The sequence below is a fragment of the Heterodontus francisci genome, chromosome 15 (genome assembly GCF_036365525.1).
Source record: "Heterodontus francisci isolate sHetFra1 chromosome 15, sHetFra1.hap1, whole genome shotgun sequence".
In the NCBI taxonomy this organism is placed as follows: Eukaryota; Metazoa; Chordata; class Chondrichthyes; order Heterodontiformes; family Heterodontidae; genus Heterodontus; species Heterodontus francisci.
In genome coordinates this window covers 21764534-21790992 of record NC_090385.1, presented here as the reverse complement: position 1 = coordinate 21790992, position 26459 = coordinate 21764534, and the positions used below count along the sequence as shown (strand labels likewise).

At 43.6% G+C, this 26459-nt stretch overlaps 1 protein-coding gene across 1 annotated transcript in view; it reads right to left on the bottom strand.

Moving 5' to 3' along the window:
- Nucleotides 1-4360: 4360 nt before the first annotated feature.
- Nucleotides 4361-26459, bottom strand: part of LOC137377397 (arrestin-C-like) — an 84459-nt gene continuing 62360 nt past the window's right edge. Inside the window, exons 10-20 of the mRNA XM_068046977.1 lie at nt 24357-24441; nt 23033-23105; nt 20879-21016; nt 17600-17683; nt 16221-16244; nt 14620-14672; nt 8738-8747; nt 8144-8159; nt 5673-5765; nt 5045-5137; nt 4361-4435 (exon numbers count right to left, since the gene is read on the bottom strand). Coding sequence (XP_067903078.1) covers nt 4361-4435; nt 5045-5137; nt 5673-5765; nt 8144-8159; nt 8738-8747; nt 14620-14672; nt 16221-16244; nt 17600-17683; nt 20879-21016; nt 23033-23105; nt 24357-24441 — 744 coding nt within the window. The remainder of the gene's footprint in view (nt 4436-5044; nt 5138-5672; nt 5766-8143; nt 8160-8737; nt 8748-14619; nt 14673-16220; nt 16245-17599; nt 17684-20878; nt 21017-23032; nt 23106-24356; nt 24442-26459) is intronic.

Sequence of the window (26459 nt, the reverse complement as noted above, 5' to 3'; positions counted from 1 at the left end):
GAATATCACTTTTGAAAGTGTTAGAGCCTACTTAAAAATAGAGCTCAGAGCAACGAATTATAAGCTTACTGTGTTTGTGCCTGCAGCTGAACCTTGTTGATCGGAAAATATACCCTTTGGTTAATCGCTCTGCTACTACAAGTCAGCTAAAGTGCTCCTATGGTCATTAGCTTTATTCAAACCCAGAGTGGGAATGGACGGGCATAGGGCCAGACAGAGGATACAATCAGGTCATGAGTTCTGATGTTTGTTCCATTGTTGATGAAAATTGACTGAAAACGTGGTTAACTCATACCTCCAAATTTTACACTTTTTCACACAAAAGGGTGGTGGAAATCTGGAAATCTGGAAATCTCTCCCCCCAAAAACTATTGAGGCTATGTCAATTGAAAATTTCAAAACTGAGATGGTTAGATTTTTGTGAGGTAAGGTTATTAAGGGATATGGAACCAAGGCAGGTAAATGGAGTTAAGATACAGGTCAGGCATTATTTAATTGACGTAATAGGCTCAAGGGGCCGAGAGGTCTCCCCCTGTTCTGATATATAAGATCCAGAAGAAAGTGGAAAAATGGACTTTGAGAGGTAACTTTTCAACTGGTGTGCTGGCAGGCAGCCTCACTGACCAGCAACACATATTGGAAATGGAGATGCATGTTGTGCGTGATTTTCCAAACATTTAAATAAATCATTGGAAGATTGTATGCCTGACAGGCCCAAATTTCCAAGATGTGTTCTTAGTTGGTGATGTGTGGTGTCTGCCAAATGTTTCAGAAATTTCCCAATAATATAGACTGTGTAATATAAAACTGGATGGATGATAACCCTGAAATGATTAGTTCCTTGAATAGGAAGGAAAGGTTGTGTTTTTTTTTTAGTAGTCTGATTTAATATTTCACAACCATGCATGCACCTATGCCCTCCTCTCTGCTGTCCATCTGTTTTCCTGAATTTATTATTCTCCTTCTGTAGCTGCTTTTTCTTCATCTTCATCATCTTTTTCTTTGTCAATCTTTTGGCGATTGAACTCCTCAATCACAATGTCTTCAGCGCTAGGAAAGGGGGAAAGAGATTGTCAGTAAATATATATTTTGTTTCTTTCTTTGATTGGACAATACATGAAAACAAAAGTTTTCAACTTCTTCCATTGCAGCAATACTTCAAAAATGGTTTCCATGGTTGCTGTCATATAATGAAATTTGGTTAGATTCAAACCTGGCAACAATCCTGGATGAGCCCTAATTTTGGCAGAACAGGCTAGAGGGGCTGAATGGCCTATTCCTGTTCCACTGGTGAACTAGTTTTTTTGACTGCCAGATTTGAAAAGGGGCAAAGAGTCCTGAGACATTTTACCTTGTTTGTGAACAGGTTATTAACAGCTAACAAGTATGACTGCATCCTGGTACTTGGCTTATTAGCATACTAAGATCTGAAAGGGACATCACTCTTAAAGGCAGTCACACAACATCCCTCTACTTTCCAAAGATAAGCCTTGTATTCTAAAAGTAAAAATACATAAAATTCAATAACATTAAAATTATTTACACATGGATAGAGATTATGAACTTTACAAGTATAGAGGCTCAAAAGTCCATATATCGTCTCGGATGTTTGACAACTCTTGCTCGGGAAATTTGTGTCTCATCTATTACTGTTCTTTCTGAAGTTTCTCCATTTCTGCTTTCAGTTTCTGTTGCTCTGCCTTCAGCCTGCTAACATACTCTGCTGCTTTTCTCAAGATGACCACCTTTGAGGCCTTGTCATTCTTGGAAAGTGCCAGCACCTCATCGCAAAGAGCTGACAGACAATTCTTCAACTCATTCCTCCTCTGCCTCTTCAGAACATTGCGTGTCCTTCGCCTTTCCTTATCCTCCTTGTCTGAAGGCCTGGGGCTCCAGGTTGATGACTTGTTGGGGCAGGAGTACTTGGTCTTATGGAGATTTTAGATTTAGATTTAGATATACAGCACTGAAACAGGCCCTTCGGCCCACCGAGTCTGTGCCGACCATTAACCACCCATTTATACTAATCCTACACTAATCCCATATTCCCACCACATCCTCACCTGTCCCTATATTCCCCTACCACCTACCTATACTAGGAGCAATTTATAATGGCCAATTCACCTATCAACCTGCAAGTCTTTTGGCTGTGGGAGGAAACTGGAGCACCCGGAGGAAACCCACGCAGACACAGGGAGAACTTGCAAACTCCACACAGGCAGTACCCAGAATTGAACCCGGGTCGCTAGAGCTGTGAGGCTACAGTGCTAACCACTGCGCCACTGTGCCGCCCTGTGCATTCTGGCTCATTGTGGTGCTGGTGGTTCTCTAGAGAGCAGAAGTGAAGGTGCAGCATAGTTGTGCTGTTGCTGGGTTTCCAGACTGCGCAGTTTGATGCTAGTCAGAGTCTGTGAGCGGGTTCTGGTCCTTGGAGATTTTCCCTTAGCGATGCTGTCATAGATAGTTATGATGTTGCGGTCCTTACATGTTGGTAGCCCTGCCACTGCTGGTCCACTCGTAGAATACTTGTGATTTCCTAGCTGATTTGCTGTATCTGCATTACATTGTTAATGTGCCACTGCACAAGATGGGTGACCCATTATATGCAGATAACTTGGCATTTGTCAGTTGTATTGTTGACTTCCAACGAATACAGTACATAACTTTGAGGATTCAGACTGGTAGGATATTTGCACTAGCTCCGGTGTCATTCTTGACCTTGAATGTATGCTTGCCAGCTTTCTTTGGGCACATGATGTTAATGGTGACAAACCTTCCAGTTGTTGGACTTCATCAGCATCATGCGTCAGGTTCACAATGTGAAACACCTGTTTGTCTTCTGCCTGAGAACTACTTCTCTCTCAGTCTTGTCTCAGGTCTATTTCACTGGTGACTTTGTGTATCAGCTTGTGTTTTTACAGGTGTCTAATGCTTTTCTTGTTGCTGCTGCCCTGTTATCTGTTTGACCGTCACTTCTGACTGCATCTTTGGAGCCAGAATTCCTGCATAGGTGGGCCCAGTGTCCTTTTGCACTGCACAACTTGCACAGGGTCTTGAAATGCAGGACAACTTCGCCGTGAGTGGGCCCAACCACACATATCACATATCTTTCTTACCCTTTTCGACCTGGTTATGATGCTGATACTGTTGGCTGCACCTAGTGCTTGGAGGTGCTGCTGTCCAGCTACAATGCCTCTGTATTTCCTGCCATCTTCCAGTAGTGCATCAATGTTGTGACCGTTCTTCTTCCCCAAGAGGTCCTTCTGAAATGCCTCACTGGGTGTTGATACAATCACCAGCTCCATCATTCGGTCTGACAGATTGCCCTTCCCAAGGCATCTACAGCCAAACTGGTCTATTGATTCCAGTGACTATTGCCTGTAGGACATCAATTCCAGGCAGTGAATTTGAAAATTCAGTCTCAATCAGAGCTGATCTTTCCATATCTTTGCAGGATCTTTCTGATCCTCTTCAGATATGCCTGAGGTATTAATTCTGTTTAATCTCTCATTTCCAATTGCTTTCATTATTTTTACAGCTTGCTTTCCTGGTTCTGTAATTACTTGGTTTGTGAAGCATAACTACATTCTTTGTTTGAACAATTGGTACTCAGGTAGGCTATCAATGGCCTTCCAGCTCATTGTGGGGAGTTTGGTAGCCATCTTCTTGTTGTTCTTTTGCTTAGAACTTGCTGTAAGAATTTGCTTTATGACTCTGCATGTTTTCTTTTTAAGAAAAACTGTCTGTTCTCTTAGACTAGCTGCTTTGATTGACAGAAGCAAGTGTTTTGCAGTGCTTGTCTCTTTACCTAGCTTCCAACCTCTAGTCTGTTTGTTTGCACAGCTGAGCAATAGGCATTTCAAGTGCTTTTTTTGCTAGGGTTTGTTTATGCAGCCATTCAGTAGGCAATTCTTCATGCTTGAGTGGTTATAATGTTTATTTTTTAAACTCTGGCTGAGTGAGTGAAAGCTCTTCAGCACTGCAGTGATTTAATGAGTTTCCTTTTATAGCTCTAGCTGCAAGCTGCGTTAATAGAGGATTCCCACGCTATTTGCTGTCGGGCACCTCCTTTAATGGCATGGACCTGATCAGCCTGGCACAGCCTTTGAAAACAATTGATCAGCCTGAGATAGGGACTGGGTTTTCCTTGCTTTTTTTAACCAACCCTTCAAAAAACTTTGCAAGCATCTCAAAGCTTTTTTTTAAACTGCGGTTCCTGTACCAAGGGCACACTGACTCACCCACTCACAGTGATTGATTTGCAGGCTGTCATTGAGCTCTGTCTTCTACAGCTGGAGGTTAGTTTTTTTTTGTCTTCTTTACACTGTTTGGGACAGTGTTTCTTTTAACTTTCTCTCTTTTAGCTGCAGGTAGTTTTTGATGCTGTTTTCCTGTGGTCTTCAATCTTGGGTTCTGCCGCCATGTAACGAAGAAGCTTTTTATGATGCAACATAAATTAGATGCATGGAGTTCAGTTGACTGAAGATCTCAAACAGGTTTATTAACAGCTAAAAGGTATATACAGTACCGAGCTAACTGTTTTCATGACTTGCCTCTTGGTGTTACAGTTACAGAGTGACTCTGGCACATAGTCACATGACTACATCCTGGTACTTGGCACATTAGCATACTAAGATCTAAAAGGGACATCTTAAAGGACACACAACAATGGCTACTTTTCACAATCCAACAAGCACCTCAAAAATGACTGAGCAAAATGTGTGGGCACCATGTTGAAAATTTGCATTGAAAAAAGAATTTGCACACTTAAAATACAGATCTGTGGTGCTGAAATGGGAGTTTATTTTCTGCACTTACAATCTTGATCTGTTGGGTTCTCTCATGTAAATTTCGGGGCCTGGAGCTTTGGAAAGGGCAGTCCTCAGCAGTACCCTCTCAATTGGTGGATACAAATTTAACAGCCTTTAGTGAAGGAGCAGCACGAAGGACAGGCCTTTGCAAAGCACCAAGCCTGTGAAATTCAAACACGACAAGCCGAGAAAGCAAGAAAATTAGTTAGGAGCAGAGTTTGGCTGCTGCTGACCTTTTTCATCCATACAGATAATCCAAATCCCGTTGTAAATACAAACTGGATGCAGGAGCTGAGCTGTACATGGCCTGGGCTCATTGTGTTCATCTTGGGAACAGGTTTAGAGTGTGATGACAGAATCACACTAAGCCAGTACAAGACTAGGCTCCAAAAACCACAGCCACAATTAACAATATTTTCCCACTTGTGCTCTCAGTTTATGGGATGTGCACTTCAAATCCATAATCTTAACATTTTAAATCCAAAGCTTTGGCTTTTATTACTGCACAGATGTAGGTTTGGCACATATTCATTATTCTGCTGAGCAAAATACAGGAATAGTGGAACAAAATAGAAACCAGACAGGCATAACATCACTGAGCCAAAACTGCCACAACTATACTGGAATGGAGTAGCTACAGAGAGAAGGGGTTGCCGTGTAATGGACACAGGATCCAGCATATGGAAGTAAGTGATGGAGCATATCAGGCCAGGCAATGTGTGGAGTGCAGTATAACCTACAGGAACAGAGAGACATCTGGAGAACACAGATACAGATATAGCCAATGCATGTCAACCTGGAACACAAGAAATCTGGAAATAAAATGATACAGCACAGAAGAAGCTATGCTGCCCATTGTACCTGTGCTGGCTCTTTGAAAGAGCTATCCAATTTAGTCGTATTCACCTGTTCTTTCTCCACAACCTTGCACTTTCTTTCCTTTTCAGGCAGCATCTACATGGTTTTGTGAAAGGGAAATCATGTTTAACCAATGTATTGGAGTTCTTTGAAGAAGTAACCTGTGCTGTGGATAAAGGGGAACTGGTGGATGTACTGTACTTAGATTTTCAGAAGGCATTTGATAAGGTGCCACATCAAAGATTATTGTGGAAAATAAAAGCTCATGGTGTAGGGGGTAACATATTGGCACGGATAGAAGATTCATTAGCTAACAGGAAAGAGAGAGTAGGCATAAATTAGTAATTTTGTGGTTGGCAAGCTGTAACGAGTCATGTGCCACAGGGATCTGTGCTCGGGCCTCAACTTTTTACAATTTATATAAATGACTTGGATGAAGGGACTAAATTTTCTGATGACACAAAGATAGGTAGGAAAGTAACTTGTGAAGAGGACATAAGCAGGCTACAAAGGGATATAGATAGGTTAAGTGAGTGGGAAAAGATCTGGCAAATGGAGTATATTGTGGGAAAATGTGAAATTGCCCATTTTGGCAGGAAGAATAAAAAAGAAGCATATTATCTAAATGGTGAGAGATTGCAGAGCTCTGAGATGCAGAGGGATCTGGGTGTCCTAGTGCATAAATCGCAAAAGATTAGTATGCAGGTACAGCAGGTAATTAGACAAAGGTAATAGAATGTTATCATTTATTGTGAGGGGAATTGAATACAAAAGTAGGGACGTTATGCTTCAGTTATACAAGGCATTGGTGAGACCACATCTGGAACACTGTGTACAGTATTGGTCTCCTTATTTAAGAAAGGATGTATGTTGGAAGGAGTTCAGAGAAGGTTTACTGACTAATACCTGGAATGGGTGGGTTGTCTTATGAGGAAAGATTGGACAGGCTAGGTTTGTATCCACTGGGGAGTAGAAGAGTAAGAGGCAACTTGATAGAAACATATAAGATTCTGAGGGGTCTTGACAGGGTGGATGTATAAAGGATGTTTTTTCTTGTGGGAGAATCTAGAACTAGGGGTCACTGTTTAAAAATAAGGGGTCACCCATTTAAGACAGAGATGACGAGAAATTTTTTCTCTCAGAGGGTCATGAGTCTTTGGAACTCTTTTCCTCAAAAGGTGGTGGAAGCAGAGTCTTTGAATATTTTTTAAGGCAGAGGTAGATAGATGCTTGATAAGCAAGGGGGTGAAAGGTTATTGGAGATAGGCGGGAATGTGGAGTTGAGGTTACAATCAGATCAGCCATGATCTTATTGAATGGCGGAACAGGCTCAAGGGGCCCAGTGGCCTACTCCTGCTCTTAATTTGTATGTTCATATGTTCGTAAGTATTTATCCAATTTCATTTTGAAAGCTACGATTGAATCTGCTTCCATCTTTATAGGCAGTGCATTCTGTATTATAATAATTTGTTACAATAAAAAATTCTCCCATCCGCCCTCTGGTTCTGCACCTTCTGTACTTGGGCTACCTTTCCTACAGGTGTAAATAACCTTAAGCTGATACACATTTCAGTCTACTCTCTCCAAGAATATGCTAGCTCCACAAGATCCAGCTTGTGAATTAATCTGTCAGTCAAACAAACCCAGGATTTTTACATTCAACTGAACCCACCATTCATTTCAAGAGCACAAGGCAATTATATCTTGTAGTATTATAATTTGAGCACTTAATCCAGGCTGACATTTCAGTCCAGTACTGAGGGAGTGTTGCATTGTCAGAGATGCCATCTTTCGGATGAGACGTTTAATCGTCTGCTGTCTCAGGTGGATGTAAAAGATCCCATGGCATTATTTGAAGAAGAGTAGCGGAGTTCTCCCGGTGTCCCGGTCAATATTTATCCCTTAACCAACATCACTAAAAAGCATATTATCTGGTCATTATCTCATTGCAGTTTGTGGGAGCTTGCTGTGCGTAAATTGGCTGTCGCTTTTCATAATTTCCAACAGTGACTACACTTCAAAAGTACTTCATTGGCTATAAAGCACTTTGGGATGCCTTGAGGTTGTGAAAGGCACTATACAACATCTTTTTTTTAAAGAGACACACACCAACACTGCATTTATATGGTATAATTGAATGCTCCCGTTTTTATGAAACAGTACATCCTCCAACTTAGCATCAACGATGATGGAGCAGATTCATGACATAATAAGCCATAATTTACTGTGGCAGAGCATCTAAACAGCATCTACCATAAGTTAGGCTTGCCCTTGTATGTTTAGGCTCTTTTTGAGTGGTAAGTTACTGAAAGTGCGAGGTGATAACATCTCAGCACGGGAAACAGGGCATCTGGAACCTGAGTGTACAGGGCAACCAATTGTGTTTCTCCTTAACCAACCAAATTGAAGGGTTACGGTATTAACAGTGCAATGACTGAGAAGGAAGTGTGAGTTAGAGTGGATGAATGCAATACCAAATCAGAAAGAGAACTGAATAAGGTAAGAAAGATTTAATTAAAAAGAGAGGAAAAGAAACAGAAAGGAAAAGTAAAACTTGCTTTTAGATTTTACATTTTTTAAATCTACAACAATTAAAAAAAGACTTGCATTTATATAGCGCCTTTCAAAACAACCAGACATAAAGAGCTTTACAGTTTTACATTTTGAAGCGCAGTCACTGTTGTAATGCAGGCAAAGATGACAGCCGGTATGTACACAGCAAACTCCCACGAACAGCAATGTGATAATAAATAGAGAAAGTGCTGGAAATACTTAGCAGGTCAGGCAGCATCTGTGAAGAGAGAAGCAGAGTTAATGTTTCAAGTCTGTGACCTTTCATCAGAAAGGTCGAGTGGTGCATCTGGGACGGGAAATTTTGGATATTCGAGAATAACCTTGTCTCTGCCCCTCACCTAAATTTGCTGTACCATTTGCACATTTGTAAGGGCGAGTGCCATTCGACTCACCTTTATTTTGACAGCAAGTTATGCCCCAATACCTGTTCTTCACCAGGTATAGCTCTCTATGTATCCCATAATAGCAACTCTCCTTATAGATTGCAGACTTACCTGACATTGACTGTAATTTAATTGAAGCAGTGAAAGAAATGAAAAAGCAGAGAATGGCGGATTAGTAAATGATAGACAGTGCGGCACTTCATACATGTCATAAATTAGGTAAAATTTACACCACTCTGCACTCAACATCAAACATTCCTGAGGCAGAGCCATCAATACAGAGTACCCTGTGATATATCTCCTCTGGGCTGAGTTAGCTGGACCAGGGTCTCTGCTGTGACTGCATCAAGAAGCTGCATCATTATAATTGACTTCAGTTCCCCAGACCATGGAGGCAGATAGTTTTGCTTCTAATCATTATTCTGTAACCCCTGCGGTAACATGCAGGTACGCAGATGCTGGTGAAGGTTCAACTGTGAAGCACTTCATGGTTGAATCACCAGTTGATGCTCTCTGTCTAAACTGATACCATGCATTGACCCACTTCCTACTGCTTTCAAAAAGGGAGAGCTGGTGCATTATTATTCCCTCTGACCTGAATTGAGTTCCACATCATGTACACTTTGATGTGAGTAGACCAATTGCTAGGTGCTCAAGGGACATTTCTGAAAGAGAAGACTGAAAAGATCTGTAATACTACAGATCAGTCCAAGCTTACAATATTTATTTGAATTTTTGATGGATATAATATAACTAATTGAGAAATCTGGGTTAAGAATTAAGACCAATAGTCCAGGCAATACTAAAAATAGTAGGAGGGTAAATTAAATGCATGAAGGAGGAATAGTCAAGTGATGCCAAGCTGGAGTTTTAAAAACATATAGTTTGTGGGAGGGGAGGAAGACTAGGAGGAGGTAACAAGCTCTGTAGTTTTAGAAAAGAATCAGCTGATTAGGAAATGGCAGCATCCCTGGAGGAAGAAAAGAGTTAATGAGCAACATGTTTGCTTACTGAGGCAGGTGAGCACGAAAATTCATGGCAGCAGCCAGTGTTCCGGTTTGCTGGCACCATTCCACCCCTGGGCCATTTTCCAGGAGGCGGGATTAACGGCTGAAGGGCTAAGCCAATTGAGGATACTTAATGACCTATTAGGACCTGCTGTCAGGCATCCCCCCCACCGAGGCTTCCGGGACCAGGCCATCTGCTTGGAGGCAGCCTCTCGGAGGCACACTGGGGGTGGGAGGGTGGTGGGCAGTGCTCCAGGCAGGCATTGAAGCCCTCCCTGTCTGCTTGACCTCAGCTGCAGCAGTAGGCTGCACTGTGGAAGGATATCCCCTCCACTATAGTGGCCCGGCCTCTAAGGTCATTTTTTAACTTAAAACTTTCAAAATGTGCAGAGAGGGCACCTCAAAACGAAAGTGTCCTCACTCTCTTGTCTGACCAGCAGGCTTCATTTCCTTCCATTGCAGGAGGGCCTCCCACTGGCAACACCCCCCGCCCCCCCAGCTTCAAGAGCCCACCCGCCATCCTTAATTGGACAGCGAGCCCGCCCTTTGGCCACCAATTGCCAAATTCAGAGAAAATCATTGGCAGGTGACTGATTCCCACACAGTGCGGCATTCTGACCCCCATTTGACCCTGTCGTTGGGGTCCCGACCCAAAAGCTAAAGTCCTGCTCAGCATTTCAGTTCTTTGACCTTTCATCAGAATGGATGAAAGGTCAGCAACCTAAAACATCAACTCTGTTTCTCCCTCCACAGATGCTGCCGGAAAGACTGAGTATTTCCAGCATTTTCTGTTTTCATTTCATATTTCCAGCGTCTCCAGTTTTTTGCTTCAGTGATTAGGAGATGGTCTGGAAGGAGGAAAAACATGTCAAATTATGAAAGCTCAAAGTTCAAATAGTACTAACAAAGTAGAAAGAGAGAAGAAACGTTTTTGGCAGAAAGCTTGATTTTAACTCTGGGCCACTTTTCAGTGGGTGAGTAGTGGTGTGACTGAAAAATTCACTGGGTGTGAAGTCGGCAGGAAGCGGTGGAAAATCACACAGTCTGGAGGTCATCTGTTGAGGCCATGTTGTCGGGGACGTCTTATGGAGGATCACACGAGTGGCAAGGTGCGGGGCAGGGCAGGGTAATGGAGTCCGCAACAGGGGAGGTCTAAGTTTCCCTTGTGGAGCCTGAAGGAGTATAGTTCCATTGCCTCCTTTCTGCACAAAGAAAGCAAATAACAAAAACGTTTTGGGCCTCTTCTGGTTCCAATCCACTTTCTTGATAGATTGCCCTGAGGGGAAACTCGTTACAGCTTCTCTCTCAGGCCGCTGAAGTGAAGGACTCAATTTTAACCCATTCAAAACCCACCCAGAGTTAAAATCAGGCCCAAAATTGCATTTATGTCATTGTGCCCTGATGTGCTTATGTGGAAATTGAGCAGCTTAAAATCACAAATGTTTAACTACCATCATCTCCAGGATGGGTAAGTAACCTGAGCGATTGTAACTGCTCATCCACCCAGCTGTCACCAGGCAGGTGGTGCTAAAATCACCCCCAGAGAGAGGTTGTAGGTCAGGGCGAGATAAGGATTACATGTCAGACAGCAAACACTTTCTTCCATCTGTTCGTGAATAAGAGGTCATGAAAGAAATGCGGTGGATGTAGTCTATCTGGACTTTCGGAGAGTACTTAATAAGATGTCAAACTTCCTCATTTGGACTGAACAGTTTGATTTTTAAGTAGTTATCCAGAAATATCTAAATAGAAAGTGAAAGCCTGAGGATATAAAATACCCTCGTGATGTTAGTGAATGGATACTTAGTACGTTTGTATGACATTCAAATGATAAAATCCACTGGATGTGTGCACTGATTTGTTTTATACATGGTTTAATGCCTCCATTACTATAATCTGCCAGAGGAAAGCATTCACCTGCTCACAATTTCTAGCCTCAGAGGTCTGTGCTTTACCTCCATAAGTCTGTGTTTCATAATGTGTCAATATTAAGTCAGTGAAATTTCAGCAGAGGCAAAGATATATCAGAACTCAAGTCAAAATCTAACCGTTGCTTTGTACAGCCCTCAACCTTGCTCAGTCTTGAACTTAGCAAAACCATAATCTTAGAAAAGATTTGTAGCTACAGTGAAAGTTCCAGGAGAGTAGGAGGAAGGTGTAAAATGGATAAGAAATTAGCTAAGTAATACAAAACCAGGGGCACTAAGTAGTGTCAGTTAATCAAACTAGATATTTATGGTCAGCAAGTACTTTTGGATTCAGTTCCGCAATGCTTTTCTAGTCATTAGAAAGTACAGAATTATATCATGACCCAAGATGTTGGACTTGTAAGTAATTGGGACTGGTTTGAGAGTGTGTTAATAGCTGATGTCTTTATCCTATCAATCATTCTGCAAACAAATATTGTTAGACAAAAAAAATGCACATCAGTGTTGGTGTTCCCAATTGGAATTTCAAATATGATTCCAAATTCTGATATACTTGGATGATTCCATGTTTGACCAGTTTGAAGTAATTTGTGCTTTGGATTCTACTTTTGTCCTTTTCCCATGGGACTGAGCCTGTGATCAGCCTTGGAATTTGTATTAGGATCAGTACTGATGTCAGGTTGAAGTGAGAATTAGGCTGACTACAGAAAGTTCAGAGGGGAAGTGAAAAAGGAAATGTGAGGCAAAGAAAGAGTATAAGAAGTGACTGGCAACAAATATAAAGGGGAAGCAAAAGTCTTCTAGAGGTGTATAAATACTAAAAGGGTAATAAGAGGAGGGGTGGGGCTGATTAGGGACCAGAAAAGGATCTATGCATGGAGGCAGAAGGCATGGCTCAGGTACTAACTGAGTTCTTTGAATCTGGCTTTACCATGGAAGAAGATGCTGCCAAAGTTATAGTGAAAGAGGAAGGAGTTGAAATACTGGATGGGCTAAAAATTGATAAAGAGGAAGTATTGGAAAGGCTGGCTATAATTAATGTTAATAAGTCACCAGGATTAGATGGGATGCATCTGAGGATGCTGAGGGAAGTAAGGGTGGAAATTGAACAGGCACTGGGCATAATCCTCCAGGCCTCCTTCAATACAAGGGTGGTGTCAGAGGACTGTAGAATTGCAAATGTTACACCCTTGTTCAAGAAAGGGTGTAAAGATAAGCCCAGCAACTATAGGCCAGTCAGTTTAACCTCAGTAATAAAAACAAGAAATGCTGGAATCACTCAGCAGGTCTGGCAGCTTCTGTGGAAAGAGAAGCAGAGTTAACGTTTCGGGTCAGTGACCCTTCTTCGGAACTGGAGTTCCGAAGAAGGGTCACTGACCCAAAACATTAACTCTGCTTCTCTTTCCACAGATGCTGCCAGACCTGCTGAGTGATTCCAGCATTTCTTGTTTTTATTTCAGATTTCCAGCATCCGCAGTATTTTGCTTTTAGTTTAACCTCGGTGGTGGGTATGCTTTTCGGAACCACAATCCAGGACAAAATCAACAGTTATTTGGATAAGGGTGGATTAATTAAGGAAAGCCAGCACAGATTTGTTAAGAGCAAAATGTGTTTAATTAACTTTATTGAGTTTTTTTGATGAGGTAACAGAGAGGGTTGATAAGGGTAATATGGTTGAATGTGGTGTATATGGACTTTCAAAAGGCATTGATAAAGTGCCACATAATAGGCTTGTCAGAAAAGTCAAAGCCCATCGAGTACAGGCCAAGTGCTGGAAAATGGGATTAGAATCGATAGGTGCTTAATGGTCTGCACAGATACGATGGGCCGAAGGGCCAGTTTCTGTGCTGTATAACTCTATGACTCTATAAAGTTGGTTTAGTGACCGGAAACAGAGAAGTAGTGGTAAATGTTTGTTTTTTTGGACAGGAGGAAGATATACAGAAGGTATACAGGAGCCAGTATTAGAGCCATTACTTTTTTTGATATATATTAATGACTTAGACTTGGGAATACAGGGCACAATTTCAGAATTTGCAGATGACACACAATTTAGAAATATTGTGAACTGTGAGGAGGATAGAGATAGACTTCAAGAGAACATTGACAGGCTGGTAGAATAGGCGAACACATGGCAGATGAAATTTAATACAGAGAAATGTGAAGCCATACATTTTGGTAGGAAGAACGAGGAGAAGCAATGTAAAATAAAGCATGCAGTTCTAAAGGGGTGCAGGAGCAGAGGGATCTGAGGGTATAGGTGCACAAATTGTTGAAGGTGGCAGGGCAGGTTGAGAAAGTGGTTAAAACGACATATGGGATTTGTGACTTTATAAATGGAGGCATAGGGTAGTAAAGCAAGGAGGTTTTGATAAATAAAAGCAAAATACTGTGGATGCTGGACATCTGAAATAAAAACAGAAAGTGCTGAAAATACTCAGCAGGTCTGGCAGCATCTGTGGAGAGAGAAGCAGATTTAATGTTTCAGGTCAGTGACCTTTCATCAGAACAGGCAAAGGTTTTAAGCAAGTGAAACGGGGGTGGGGGGGGGGGGGGAGGGGGGGGGGTGAAGAGAACAAAAGGGAAGTTGTGTGATAGGGCAGAGGGCAGGAGAGATTAAATTACAAAGATGTCATGGGACAAAGGCAAAGGGAGTGCTAATGGTGTGGTGAAAGACATTTTTCACATTTGCGCTCATGCACAGAACTGTTCATTATTCTGTCATTTACACTGTCTCTGGACTAATGCTTTGTCTTTCACCACGTGCTGGAGGCAATACAATTGGGGTTTTCAAAAGTGAATTGGATAAGCACCGGAAGATATAAAATTGGCAGGGTTACAGCGAAAGAGTGGGGGAGTGGGACTAGCTGAATAGCTCTTGCAGAGAGCTGACCCAGACATAATGGGCCAAATAGTCTCCTTCTGTACTGTAACCATTCTATGATTCTATGATATTGAGACCAGGATTTGCCCTAAAACTGGGATTGTAATTTCCCTTGGAATCGGAATTGGGATTTGCTCAACTGAAAATAATACTTTAGTGTGAAACAGTACTTACGCTCAGAGGGTTTAGGGTGCATCAGATAAAAGGGAATCTCCACAGACACCTCACTAAAATGTAACAGAAACGAGTGCATCACATAAAAGCAGAAGATATTATAATAATCAGAATATTTAATAACTGAAAAATATCCATGACCAGAAACTGAACTGGACAAGCCACATAAATAATACAGGAGCAGGTCAGAGGCTGGGAATTCTGCGGTGAGTAACTCACCTCCCGACTCCCCAAAGCCTGTCCACCAGCTACAAAGCATAAGTCAGGAATGTGAGGGAATACTCTCCACTTGCCAGGATGAGTACAACTCCAACAACACTCCAGATGCTTGACACCATCCAGGACAAAGCAGCCCGTTTGATTGACACCCCATCCACAACCGAAAACATTCACTCCCTCCACCACTGGCACAGTGGCAGCAGTGTGTACCAACTACAAGATGCACTGTAGGAACTCGCCAAGCCTTCTTCGACAGCACCTTCCAAACCCGCGACCTCCACCATCCAGAAGGACGAGGGCAGCAGCCGCATGGGAACGTCACCATCCGCAAGTTCCCCTCCAAGAAACATACCTTCCTGACTTGGAATTATATCGGCGTTCCTTCACTGTTGCTGGGTCAAAATCTTGAGGCGATGAGCTGGGAGGCAGTTAGGCTGGCAAAATGGCACAGGGAGGCATCGGGTATGGGGTGGGGGGGTGGCAATCCCAACATCTTCCTGCCACCATGCCATTTTACCAGTGGCATTTGGCAGTTGTGCTGCCTGTCAGGAGCCCAATTGAGCCACTTAAGTGACCAATTAGGGGCATCTTCCCACCTCTGTGGGCATTTTGCCAGCAGCATGGGGGTCCACTGCCACATGGGGAGACCATCCAGTGGGCTGCGGGGTGGGTGAGGACTGGCTCTCCTTTTTGGGCACTCCATGCCGCACGGAGGGGCCCCTCGATTTATGGCCACCCTCATGGCAAAGGAATGCCTGCCTTCAGCAACCCCCCTACCAACCCCTGATCGCCGGGGCCTGCTGCCGCGGTCTCCAGGCCTCACTTACCTGTCTTTGAGGGTGCACAGTCATCGGTGCGCCCTCATCCTGCTGGTGCAGTCCCAGCAATGGCCACTGCTAGTGGTGGCATTGTTCAGTCTGCTGAGCTGCCAGCCTTCTGATTGGACCGACAGCTCTTGGGGGTGGGCCTCCATCCTCAGTAGGGATGGCAATCATGGGGGGGCGGGGGGGGCACATAATTGGCCACCACCAGGAATATGCCTCCCCATATCCGACCACCGGCCAAAGTGGGCTCGCCTCCCACTTTTGGCCCCAGTGGCAGGACCTCAGTGACCGTCATAAAATTCAGCCCCAGGTCTCCCTACCTAACAGCACTGTGGGTGTAACTACACCACATGGACTGTAGCGGTTCACGAAGGCGGCTCACCATCACCTTCTCAAGGGAAATTAGGGATGGGCAATATGTTCACCTTGTCCCACTCACATCCCACGAACAAATAAAAAATAAAACCCATCAGTTAATTCAGTCGTGGCACTCTCCCCATGAAAGCAATGCTCAGGATTATTAAGTATTGATATTTGGTGAACAGTATTCTCGCTTACCTGGAAGTGAGGTCTCCCAAAATCCTGAGGATAGGAAATCAAAACAGAAGAATTAGAAACACAAATACAACAAGACTGATAATTAAAATATATGACAAGTATGGGCCTTGAAATTGGTCCAATTAGTACCCATTTTAAGTGCACTACTCAGACTACTAATTCCCCAGTGTGGCAGGCAGGAAGTGTGTGCCCATTTCCAGCTGGACGTGTGACACCCACCATAAGGACAAACAAGAGACATGAAGCAGGCATTGAATACGCAATTAAGAGGCCGGTGTTTATGCCTCACACAAGCCTCCTACAACTCTATTTACTTCATCTCATTCTATCAATAGAAACTTCTATTCCTTTCTCCCTGATGTGCTAATCCAGCTTCTCCATAAATGCATCTGTTATACGCCTCAACGAGTTCCACATTCTCACCACACTCTGAACAAAGACGTTACTGCTGAATTCCTTATTGGATTTCCTTGGTAAAGACACTACTCAGTGAAGAGCAGATGCAATGATACCAGGAAGACCTCATGTTCTAAGCTGAATCTATGCTGAGATATCAGGAGCTGGGTTTTCAATTGCAGGAGGGGGCGAGAAGGAGTGCGGCCATGCATTGAAAATCATGTTCCCGGAGGATGTCACTGGATCCCGACGCCACTGGCCCGCAACACAATTTTAAAAGGGAGGGCGGGAGGGGTTGGGAGAGAAAAGGGAACCCACACACCTCCAATTAATGGCTCATTAAGCTCCTTGAGGAGCTTGTTAACAGGCCAGGCAGGGACAGGAGGCGATTTTCAAAGCGGGAACTGCCAAACCTGAGCAGTCTGGTGCATATTTCCCACCCCGATTTGAAAATCCAGCCCCTTATAACAGCTGAAATAATATTAATGGGTGCTACAATTGGACTAAGTAGGGGAAACCTAATCACTATTCACTCCTGGGATGCATGGATGACAAGCTGAAGATGATATGTGGATTGGCATAGTGCTTCTATGGCTGAATGCATCTCTGGAGTACACTGTCTGGACTTTACATACAGTGAAAAATGACTTGAACTAGGTAGCAGAGGATGTGGAGATGTACCCAAACATGAATCTTCAGGAGAAGAGAAGGGAAAATTGAGATAGAGGAAAAATTACAAACAAAAAGGGTTTTGACTCAAGCATCTCTGGAGTTTGTGGAATCACACCGTACTGTGTATTAGACAGCAGGAATTATTAATATCAAGGTTGTCAGCAATCTGTTTTCATAACTGTGTCCAGAAATGTCTGAAGTCTAATCCAGATAACAAGAGCCTGATTTTAAAATCCCTATCCTGGGTCCCATCCCTTCTCAGTTTGCACTTGGTAAGAGGTGGCAACACCCATTGAAATTAGGCTACTTACCCTCCTCGGGAGACTATCACCTTCACTTTAAGCAGGTAGGACACAAGGATTCCGAGGACCTCTTTATCCAGGTCCGGTCTGAGCCTATAAAGATCAAAAGCACAAGTGATTGTGGTGAGAAAGGAGACTGTAACATAGGAGTGGGCAGAATGGGAGGAATTTTATCAGGCCCTTGGAGGCGGGTTTGGAGGTTGTGAGAAGTGAGCAAAATTAGGTAAAAATGCATTGCTAGTTTGCTAACAGGTTCTCACCTCTGGGGTGGGCTGAGTCTGATGTCGGCAATCTGCTCGGCATCAGCGGGACGACAATTGTGGTGGATAATTAGGCAATCAACTGGAATGTTCCAAATGCAATCTTCCCAGCGTTGCACTGACCCCCCACTAGGTCAACACCTCGACAACTCAGAACAAGTAGCTGCACAGTAGAAGATCAGAGCTGTGTGAGAGCTCTAGGTTGTCTAACCTTTAATGGCAGAAAATGGCAAGGTGGAGGTCTTCCACTGGCAGAGGCTTGCTATTGTGTGAGGAGCTGCTGGAGATGTCTCCAATATTGCTGGGAATGATGCAGTGGTACCACTCCCATCGGACTGATATTGCTTCCATTGCGTCCCTCCTGCTCCTGCTGCTTTCTCCTCAGCAGTGCTCTCACTGCAGACACAGTGAAGGCTAAGAGCTGCCCTTGCAATGGGCCATACTGAATCAACCTCCTGCCTCCTTAGGCTGCCCGCCATCCCTAATCGGATGGCAATCCAAAGGCGGGTTATTAATTGGCCATCTGCTGGAAGATTGAACCAGATGGCATGCTGCTGCACTGAACGTGGTCCCGACGGCAGAAAGTTTTTAAAATCTGGACCATTCTCCTCAGTGAGGCAGTATAAAGGATGTCTGAGCGTTTATTTTCCGTAAATCTAACTTGTTATCACTGACTACCTTCAATACATTGTAAATTACTTCTTTCATTTTCTTTCACATTTTACGATCTCCCATTGCATTTAACACAATACAATCTGGGCAGATAAGAGGAGGTGAGGTAATGCTTCATTGGAGGAGAGGGCAGACTGGATAGTGCTAAGATGGTAAAGGCCCTAGGCAAGAGTTTGGATTGTCAAAAGAACAGGGCAAGCTTAAGATGGCAAGGAGATAATGGGTGAGTTCAGATCCAAGTGACCCTGGACAGAATTGGGATGGATCAGACATTAGGCAGGAATAAGATGGGGTGAGACAATGGGTAGGCTGAGATAAGGGAGAGTTATTTTTATTTGTTCATTGGATGTGAGTGTCACTGGCAAGGCCAGCATTTCTTTCCCATCCCTAATTGCCTTCTTGAACTGCTACAGTCTGTGTGGTGTAGGGAGGAAGTTCCAGGATTTTGACCCAGCAACAGTGAAGAACATCAATATAGTTCCAAGTCAGGATGGTGTGTGGCTTGGAGGGGAACTTGTAGGTGGTGTTGTTCCCATGTGTCAGCTGCCCATGTCCTTCTAGGTGGTAGAGGTTGTGGGTTCGGAAAGTGCTGACGAAGGAGCCTTGGCGAGTTGCTTGTAGATGGTACACACTGCTGTCACTGTGTACTGGTGGTGGAGGGAGTGAATGTTTAAGGTGGCGTATGGGGTACCAATCAAGCAGGCTGCTTTGGCCTTGTGGGTATCGGTGCTTCTTGAGTGTTGTTAGAGCTGCACTCATCCAGGCAAGTGGAGGGTGTTCCATCACACTCCTGACTTGTGCCTTGTAGATGGTGGACAGGCTTTGGGGAGTCGGGAGGTGAGTTACTCGGTGCAAAATTCCCAACCTCTGATCTGCTTTTAAAAGAAAGAAAGACTTGCATTTATATAGCACTTTTCATGACCACAGGACATTTCAAAGCACTTTACAGCCAATGAAGGAGTTTTGAAGGGTAGTTACTGTTGCAATGTAGGAAACACAGGAGCCAATATGCGCACAGCAAACTCCCACAAACAGCAATATGATAACGACCAGATAATCTGTTTTTGTGATGTTGATTGAGGGATAAATATTGGCCAGAACACCGGGATAACTCCCCTGCTCTACTTTGAGATAATGCCATGGAATCTTTATCATCCACCTGAGCAGGCAGTTGGGGCCTTGGTTTAACGTCTTGTCCAAAAGACGGATGTGTAGTCACAGTATTTATGTGGCTGATCCAGTTACGTTTCTGGTTAATGGTAACCCCCAGAATGTTCATGGTGGGAGAATTCAGCAATGGTAATGCTGTTGAATGTCAAGAGGAGATGGTTAGATTCTGTCTTAGTGGAGATGGTCATTGCCTGGCATTTGTGCGGCGTGAATGTTTCTTGCTACTTATCAAACCAGAGTCGATAGGGAAAAACAGTTCTCACTCATGAAAGGATCGAGAATGAGTTTTAAAGTAATTGGCAAAAGAAGCAAAAGTGACATGTGGAAAAACTTTTGCACGCAGCGAGTGGTTAAGGGTTGGAATGCACTGCCTGAGAGTGTGGTGGAGGCAGGTTCGATTGAAGCATTCAAAAGGGAATTAGACTGCTTTCTGAAAAGGAAGACTGTGCAGGGTTTAGGGGAGAAGGCGGGGGAACGGCATTAGGTGAATTGCTTAATCGGAGAGCTGGTGCAGACACGATGGGCCAAATAGCCTCCTTCTGCCCTGTGACAATTCTGTGATTCTGTGCAATCAAGTCTGAACGTTTTCCAGGTCGAGCTGCATGTGGGCTGCTTCAGTATCTGCGGAGTCATGTGTGCAATCATCAGTGAACATTGCACTTCTGACCTTATCATGGAGGGAAGGTCATTGATGAAGAAGGTGAAGATGAAGGTTGGGCCTAGGACACTGCCCTGAGGAACCCCTGCAGAGATGTCCTTGGGGCTGAGATGATTGGCATCCAACAAACACAATATTTTCCTTTGTGCTAGGTATGACGCCTTCCATCGCTGCACAGTCTTGAAGTGGAGATGTGACACCCGGGTTGAGATGGGGGTGAATGGTGGAGAAAATTAAAAGAGGGAAAATGGGAAGGGATGAAATGGGAGAGACCTGGGCAGGATTTTAACAGAAGATTTCATTGTTAATGAAAGTTGCACATGATGATGGAATGAAAAAGGATCCTAATTATTCTGCTAAGATTCATTAACATATATCCATATGCTGTTGATCAGCATGTCTCATTCTGGATTAGATTACTACTTCACTTGTAACACTAAATTTGCATAGTGTACCACAGTCTTGTGTGAGTTAATTTTTTGTGTGTGTAATTTACAGCAAGAGTCGGCTGTTAGCCATGGCACTTACATGGTACTAGAGGCCAGGTTTGTGTCCTGATGTTTGAGTTTGCCATCCAAGGCTAGGCCACGTTTCTGCCGGTTGTTTGCCAGAGTAGGGGTCAAGCTGTAAACTTTGGTGAAGGTAGAATTGGGAGCCACAGTGTCACTGGAATCACACACAATTTACATGATAAAATCAAAACACTTTTACAATGTTGGACAGGGCTAGGTATAAACGATTTTCAAAATTGGCTGGGCAATGATGCAATCTTCTTCTTGTACGTTTTAGTCCACTAGGGGGAGATGATGGTGCAGTGGTAATGTCACTGAACTAGCAATCCACAGGCACAGGCTAATGCCTTGGGTACATGAGTTCAAATCCCGCAAGAGGTGGAATTTAAATTCAATTAATTAATCCATTCAAGTAATTAATAAAACAATCTGGAATTGAAAGCTAGATTCAGTAATGGTGCCATGAAACTATCAACTGTTGTAAAAACCCTTCTGGTTCACTAATGCCCTTTAGGGAAGGAAATCTGTCGTCCTTACCTGGTCTGGGCTGCATGTGACTCCACAGCAATGTGGTTGATTATTAATTTCCCTCTGAAATGGCCCAGCAAGCCATTCAGCTGTTAAGGACAATTAGGGATAGGCAACAAATGCTCGCCTTGCCAATGATGCCCACATCCCATGAACGAATAAAAAAGCTAGTCAAAGCTACAACATTCATATTTCACTAGCAGTGTGATCTCCAGTGCTATTTTTTTTAAAGGTATAGATTACTTTCTCTGTGCGTCATGTACCATTCTCCAGCTAGATCAGGCAAATGGCCAGTTCTCAATGCAACTCAATAACTGCCTGTGCGGAGTTTGCAAGTTCTCCCTGTGACCGCCTGGGTTTCCGCCGGGTGCTCCGGTTTCCTCCCACAGCCAAAGACTTGCATGTTGATAGGTAAATTGGTCATTATAAATTGCCCCTAGTATAGGTAGGTGGTAGAGGAATTGAGGGAAGGTGGGGATGTGAGAGGGAAATGGGATTAATGTAGGATTAGTATAAATGAGTGGTTGATGGTCAGCACAGACTCAGTGGGCCGAAGAGCCTATTTCAGTGCTGTATCTCTAAATAAATAAAAAATAAAATTAAAATAAAATAAATAAATAAATAAAACCTGTCACTGAGTGGTACATCATTTTGACTGAAAGTGATCCTCTAATTTTCCCACTGTTTCTCTTTGTGAAGGGGTGCTTATTTTCCATTGTGCCTTTCCATGACAGTGCGGATGGAATTCATGAGTTATTATTTAGGGACCTGAAGTGACATGGACAGTCAGACTTACAGCAAGGAAAAGAGAGCATGTGCTTAATGTATACATACATGCACACAAGCACACACACATGTGCACATGCACATGCATGTATGTGCACAGTTCCAAACATAATCACCCAAGCAACATGATGTTACTTGTACCGATGTACATATGACTGTTATCCCTCTTCAGCACAGGCTAAGTATGGGAACCACTCAGCAGCTGCCCTTCAGTCATACACAGAAACAAACTCAGACAATCATATCTATCTGTCCCTTGACATCTTTTCAAATGACAGACTTAAAGAATCCTGCCAGTTGTATTGATAAAAATGCTAAGGCAATCCCCTTTAAAACAAATGAAGACTTGTGATAGACAAACTTTAGAGGCCTCTATTTCATAAAGGTTAAAGGAATTTCTTATCTTAATCTCCCAAAGAGAAATGGTTTGAAATTTCCTGGAAAATACTCCCCTATTATCGCCATAACTTCACCAGATGTGTAAAACGAGGCTGAAAGTCTATTCAGTATATAATGTGAAAGTTCAGCTGAATACAACTCTCCTTCACATTCTTCTTCCTTCTTTTCCTGCAAGAAACATTTGCACTCCACTTGTTGCTCTCCTGTCCCACACAGCCATGCAGAGAAAGCTGACAAAACTCAATGCAGAGCAATGAGTCAAGAAGCAAGTTGGTGCCACTCCAATTATTTTTTTCCATGCCTGGCATCTCACACATTGGTGCATCAAACTGCAACATAATGCCACACCTGCACCACAGTGTACAAAGTCGCACACACACATATATATATAAATACACATGCAAGCACTTTCACAGAGCACTGAAGTGATTCATTTCCTATTGCAGCTGCAACTTACTTTGGTTCTTCTGAACAGACTGTCTTTGCATATTTGTCAAGTCGATAGAGGACTACATCTGTGATCTGATCAACTGATTGGACAAAAAGACAATATAATTCACAGTAGCTGACAGGTAACACTCATAGCACAACACCAGTAATGCCCTTTCTGATGTGAAATACCTAATCAAACATTGAAAACCACACTTCCTGTGTAGGTTTGTTGCTGACACATCTCGCATCCTTTTCCTGGCTCGTTGTTTCATACTTAGTATTCTGTTAATGTTCTAACTAATTCCCCCTAAACTATGTGGAAGAACATTTTAGAGCACACAGTGTCATTTACTGACAAGTGCAAAAGGTTGCACGTTTGTGTGACCAAATAACGGGAAACATCACTGATGTCCCTGTAGGGAAGGAAATCTGCTGTCCTTACCTGGACTGGGCTACATGTGATTCCAGACCCACAGCAATGTGGTTGATTCTTAACTGCCCTCTGAAATGGCCTAGCAAGCTACTCAGTTCAAAGGCAATTACAGATGGGCAATAAATGCGGGCCAAGCCAACAACGCCCACATCCCATGCAAGAATATAAAAAAATTATTGCAAAATGAATGGAATATAGTTAGCACAAGGTGACTCAGGCAGGGATCTAAGAGCAATAGATGTATCACTGCCAATGTTTAGACAATGTGGTGAGGCAATTAATAAAGCTTATTAATATATATAGCTAGGATAGTGAATACAAGCGTACTGAGGCCATATTATGCATTAGCCAGACACCACTCACTAGGGGACTGTATATAGTTCTCATTACCACACAACTAAATGCTCTACATGAGCAGTTGTGGGGTGGTGGGTGCCAGAGCTGGGGGTAGGTGAAGCCTGGATGAGCACTTCTGCTCCTCCTGGTCCACAAGGATAATATAAATTACTTACCTAGCTATGCCTGTTCTGGCTCCACAATCGCCCTTCGGGTAGCCCTGGCTTGATGAGGAAGCCTTCGCAGCCCCTCCCCCCGCCCTCTCAGGCCTCTGACTAATGCTGCAGATCGGGTTCTGATGACAGCACTGGGAACCAATCAGCATATTAAAAGTAGGACCTCACTTCCTTACTGTGGCTATTCTTCTCACCTGCTCAAAGGAGCAGGTTAACATCTGGACATGCTGGTGGGGGGAAGCAGTGGGTTCACAGTGTGTGTCACTACCTTCATTTTAACTGGCCCCTCAGTTTCCACCAGATGGGGTGAGTTAAAATTGTGGTCCTTGTGTCACACCTTGCATATCATCATTCCCATGTCACAGAAAACAAACACAATGTGCAAATGGGGAGGTTGCACTTACCAGATAACCTAATCTTCTTCACCACCTTACTTGTGTCATTGTTAATGCGCACAGTGACTTCAATAGGTTCATCGTGGTAAAACATCTATAAAAGAATCACACTCAGTTTACATAATCCCACCGACTCTGTACAATACACTTTATACAGCAGGCTGTGCTGTTCAGCCCATTAAAAAGCACACATTAGATAGCATTGAGATTAAGGCGACAATCTTAATGCAAGGAAAAGATGCATAGTAAAAACTGCCGCCAAAAACATTCCACCCACTTCCTGCCCGTTGCCACTTTAACTCAGCCCTTTTTTTTAGGTGACTGAAGCACTCTCCTGACTCAGGTGGGAGCCTCATAAATACAAGCAATAGGAGCTCTACAGTCATTAGGATCCCAGTAGCATTTTAACCGCTGACTGAGAACTCTGTGAAACCTGGTCCACAGGTAAAAGAAGACTGGTAAGGTAAGTGTTAAACTTCCCTCTATGAGGCCTGGGAGGAGTAGAAGTGACACTGCAAGTAAAGACTGGGCCTGTGCGGCCCCAGGCTTCATATGTTACTACCTGTGAGACACGGCCACAACGCCCTTAGTGGCTTCCCTGAGTGCTCGTGAGTGGCTTCCAGGCTGCCCAATCTTTACCGGTTGGCAAATGACTGCCTCTGTCCACCCCTTTCAAGTGGGCATCTGACTAGCTGAGTCCCAGGAGTTAAATGGATGGCAGGGAGAGGGGTTCATTGGCAGAAACTTATGGTTTATTTTCAGGAGTCGGGACAATTTCCAGGTCCTGACCCCGCACATGTCTGCAGTGTGCACTCCAGAGTGATCTTCCAGTAGCTGGTTTCCTAATTGGTTGACTCTGCATCCACCATCCAACTAAGGTTGGGTTCCTGAGGTTGCAGGCCCAATTAGAGGGCCCGCAGCTGGGGATGGTCGACAGCCCTCTGGGAGAGCTGGGTGCTGCTCCGACAGCAAGGAGTGTGCAAGGGCGCCTCAACGAGGAAGTGCCCTTGGAGGCGTGCACTAATTTCAAAAATGATGAGTGCCGAAGATGGTAGACCCCTAGGAACAGAGGGAAAACACCTCCAGTGGATTCGTTTGGGCTGTGGCTGTGACCTTTACTGCCTGCAGCCCTGCCACTGGGGTATGGAGCCTCCAGCATCGAAAGCCACCTAGTCTGTTGGCGGGAGGCCACCTCCACTGAGCTCCTGGGCTTCGTACACAGCAGGAATCCACTCCGACGCTGGGAAGATCCCGGCGGGATTCTCCTGATCCCCTTCATTAGACTCCTAATTACTAATTATTGCCTACCTGCCTCGGCGGGACCAGGACGATTTCGCCCAGTGATTCTCACCCTGCCCATCAGCCCAGCCAAAACCTGCTCCCAGTTAAAATTACCCACTTAGATGTCGAAAGAAATTCTGGACTCAAACACCCAGCCAGATGGGAATGAAGAACCTTTTCTAGACCCTACACACATACGTCTTTGTTTTACAATATTACAAGTAGCATTTTATTTCTTCAGCATTATAGCATCTTTTAACATCAAAACAAATGAAATGCTCACTAAGTCTGCCACTGTTAGTTTGATCGTTGAATTTTTTAAATGCAATTTATTAAGAACTCTAAAGATTATTTTTTTCAGTTTAGGTGCTGCTTGGGCACTAATTGTCTTGTAAGGAGCAGCCCGAATATCATAACACAACTGACTGGACAAAATGCTACACAGTCTGCCATTGGACAAGAATTGTATCCAGTATGTGCTTGCCAGGTGTTTTCTGTGTTGAATGACAGCACATTCCATAATAATGCATTGTTTTGCACCAATATTCACATTTTATGCAACATTTTTACAGAAGTATTTCCATCAGGGTTTGAATGTATTTGGGATTAAATGGCATTCACTGCAGCTTGATTTGGGTGTGCAGGACTTGGGAAAATCTGCAAATATCAGAGGGATTATTACTTAGCAAAGGATCATCCAGCACTGCCCTCCATCCCACTGATTGGATTAAAAGGGATTATTTTAGTGCTTTGCTTCTGGCTTTTTATAAACATCATTACATTTTCTGAAAAATGAGACTGTGCAAGACATTTTTTCTGCCTTTGTTTTGT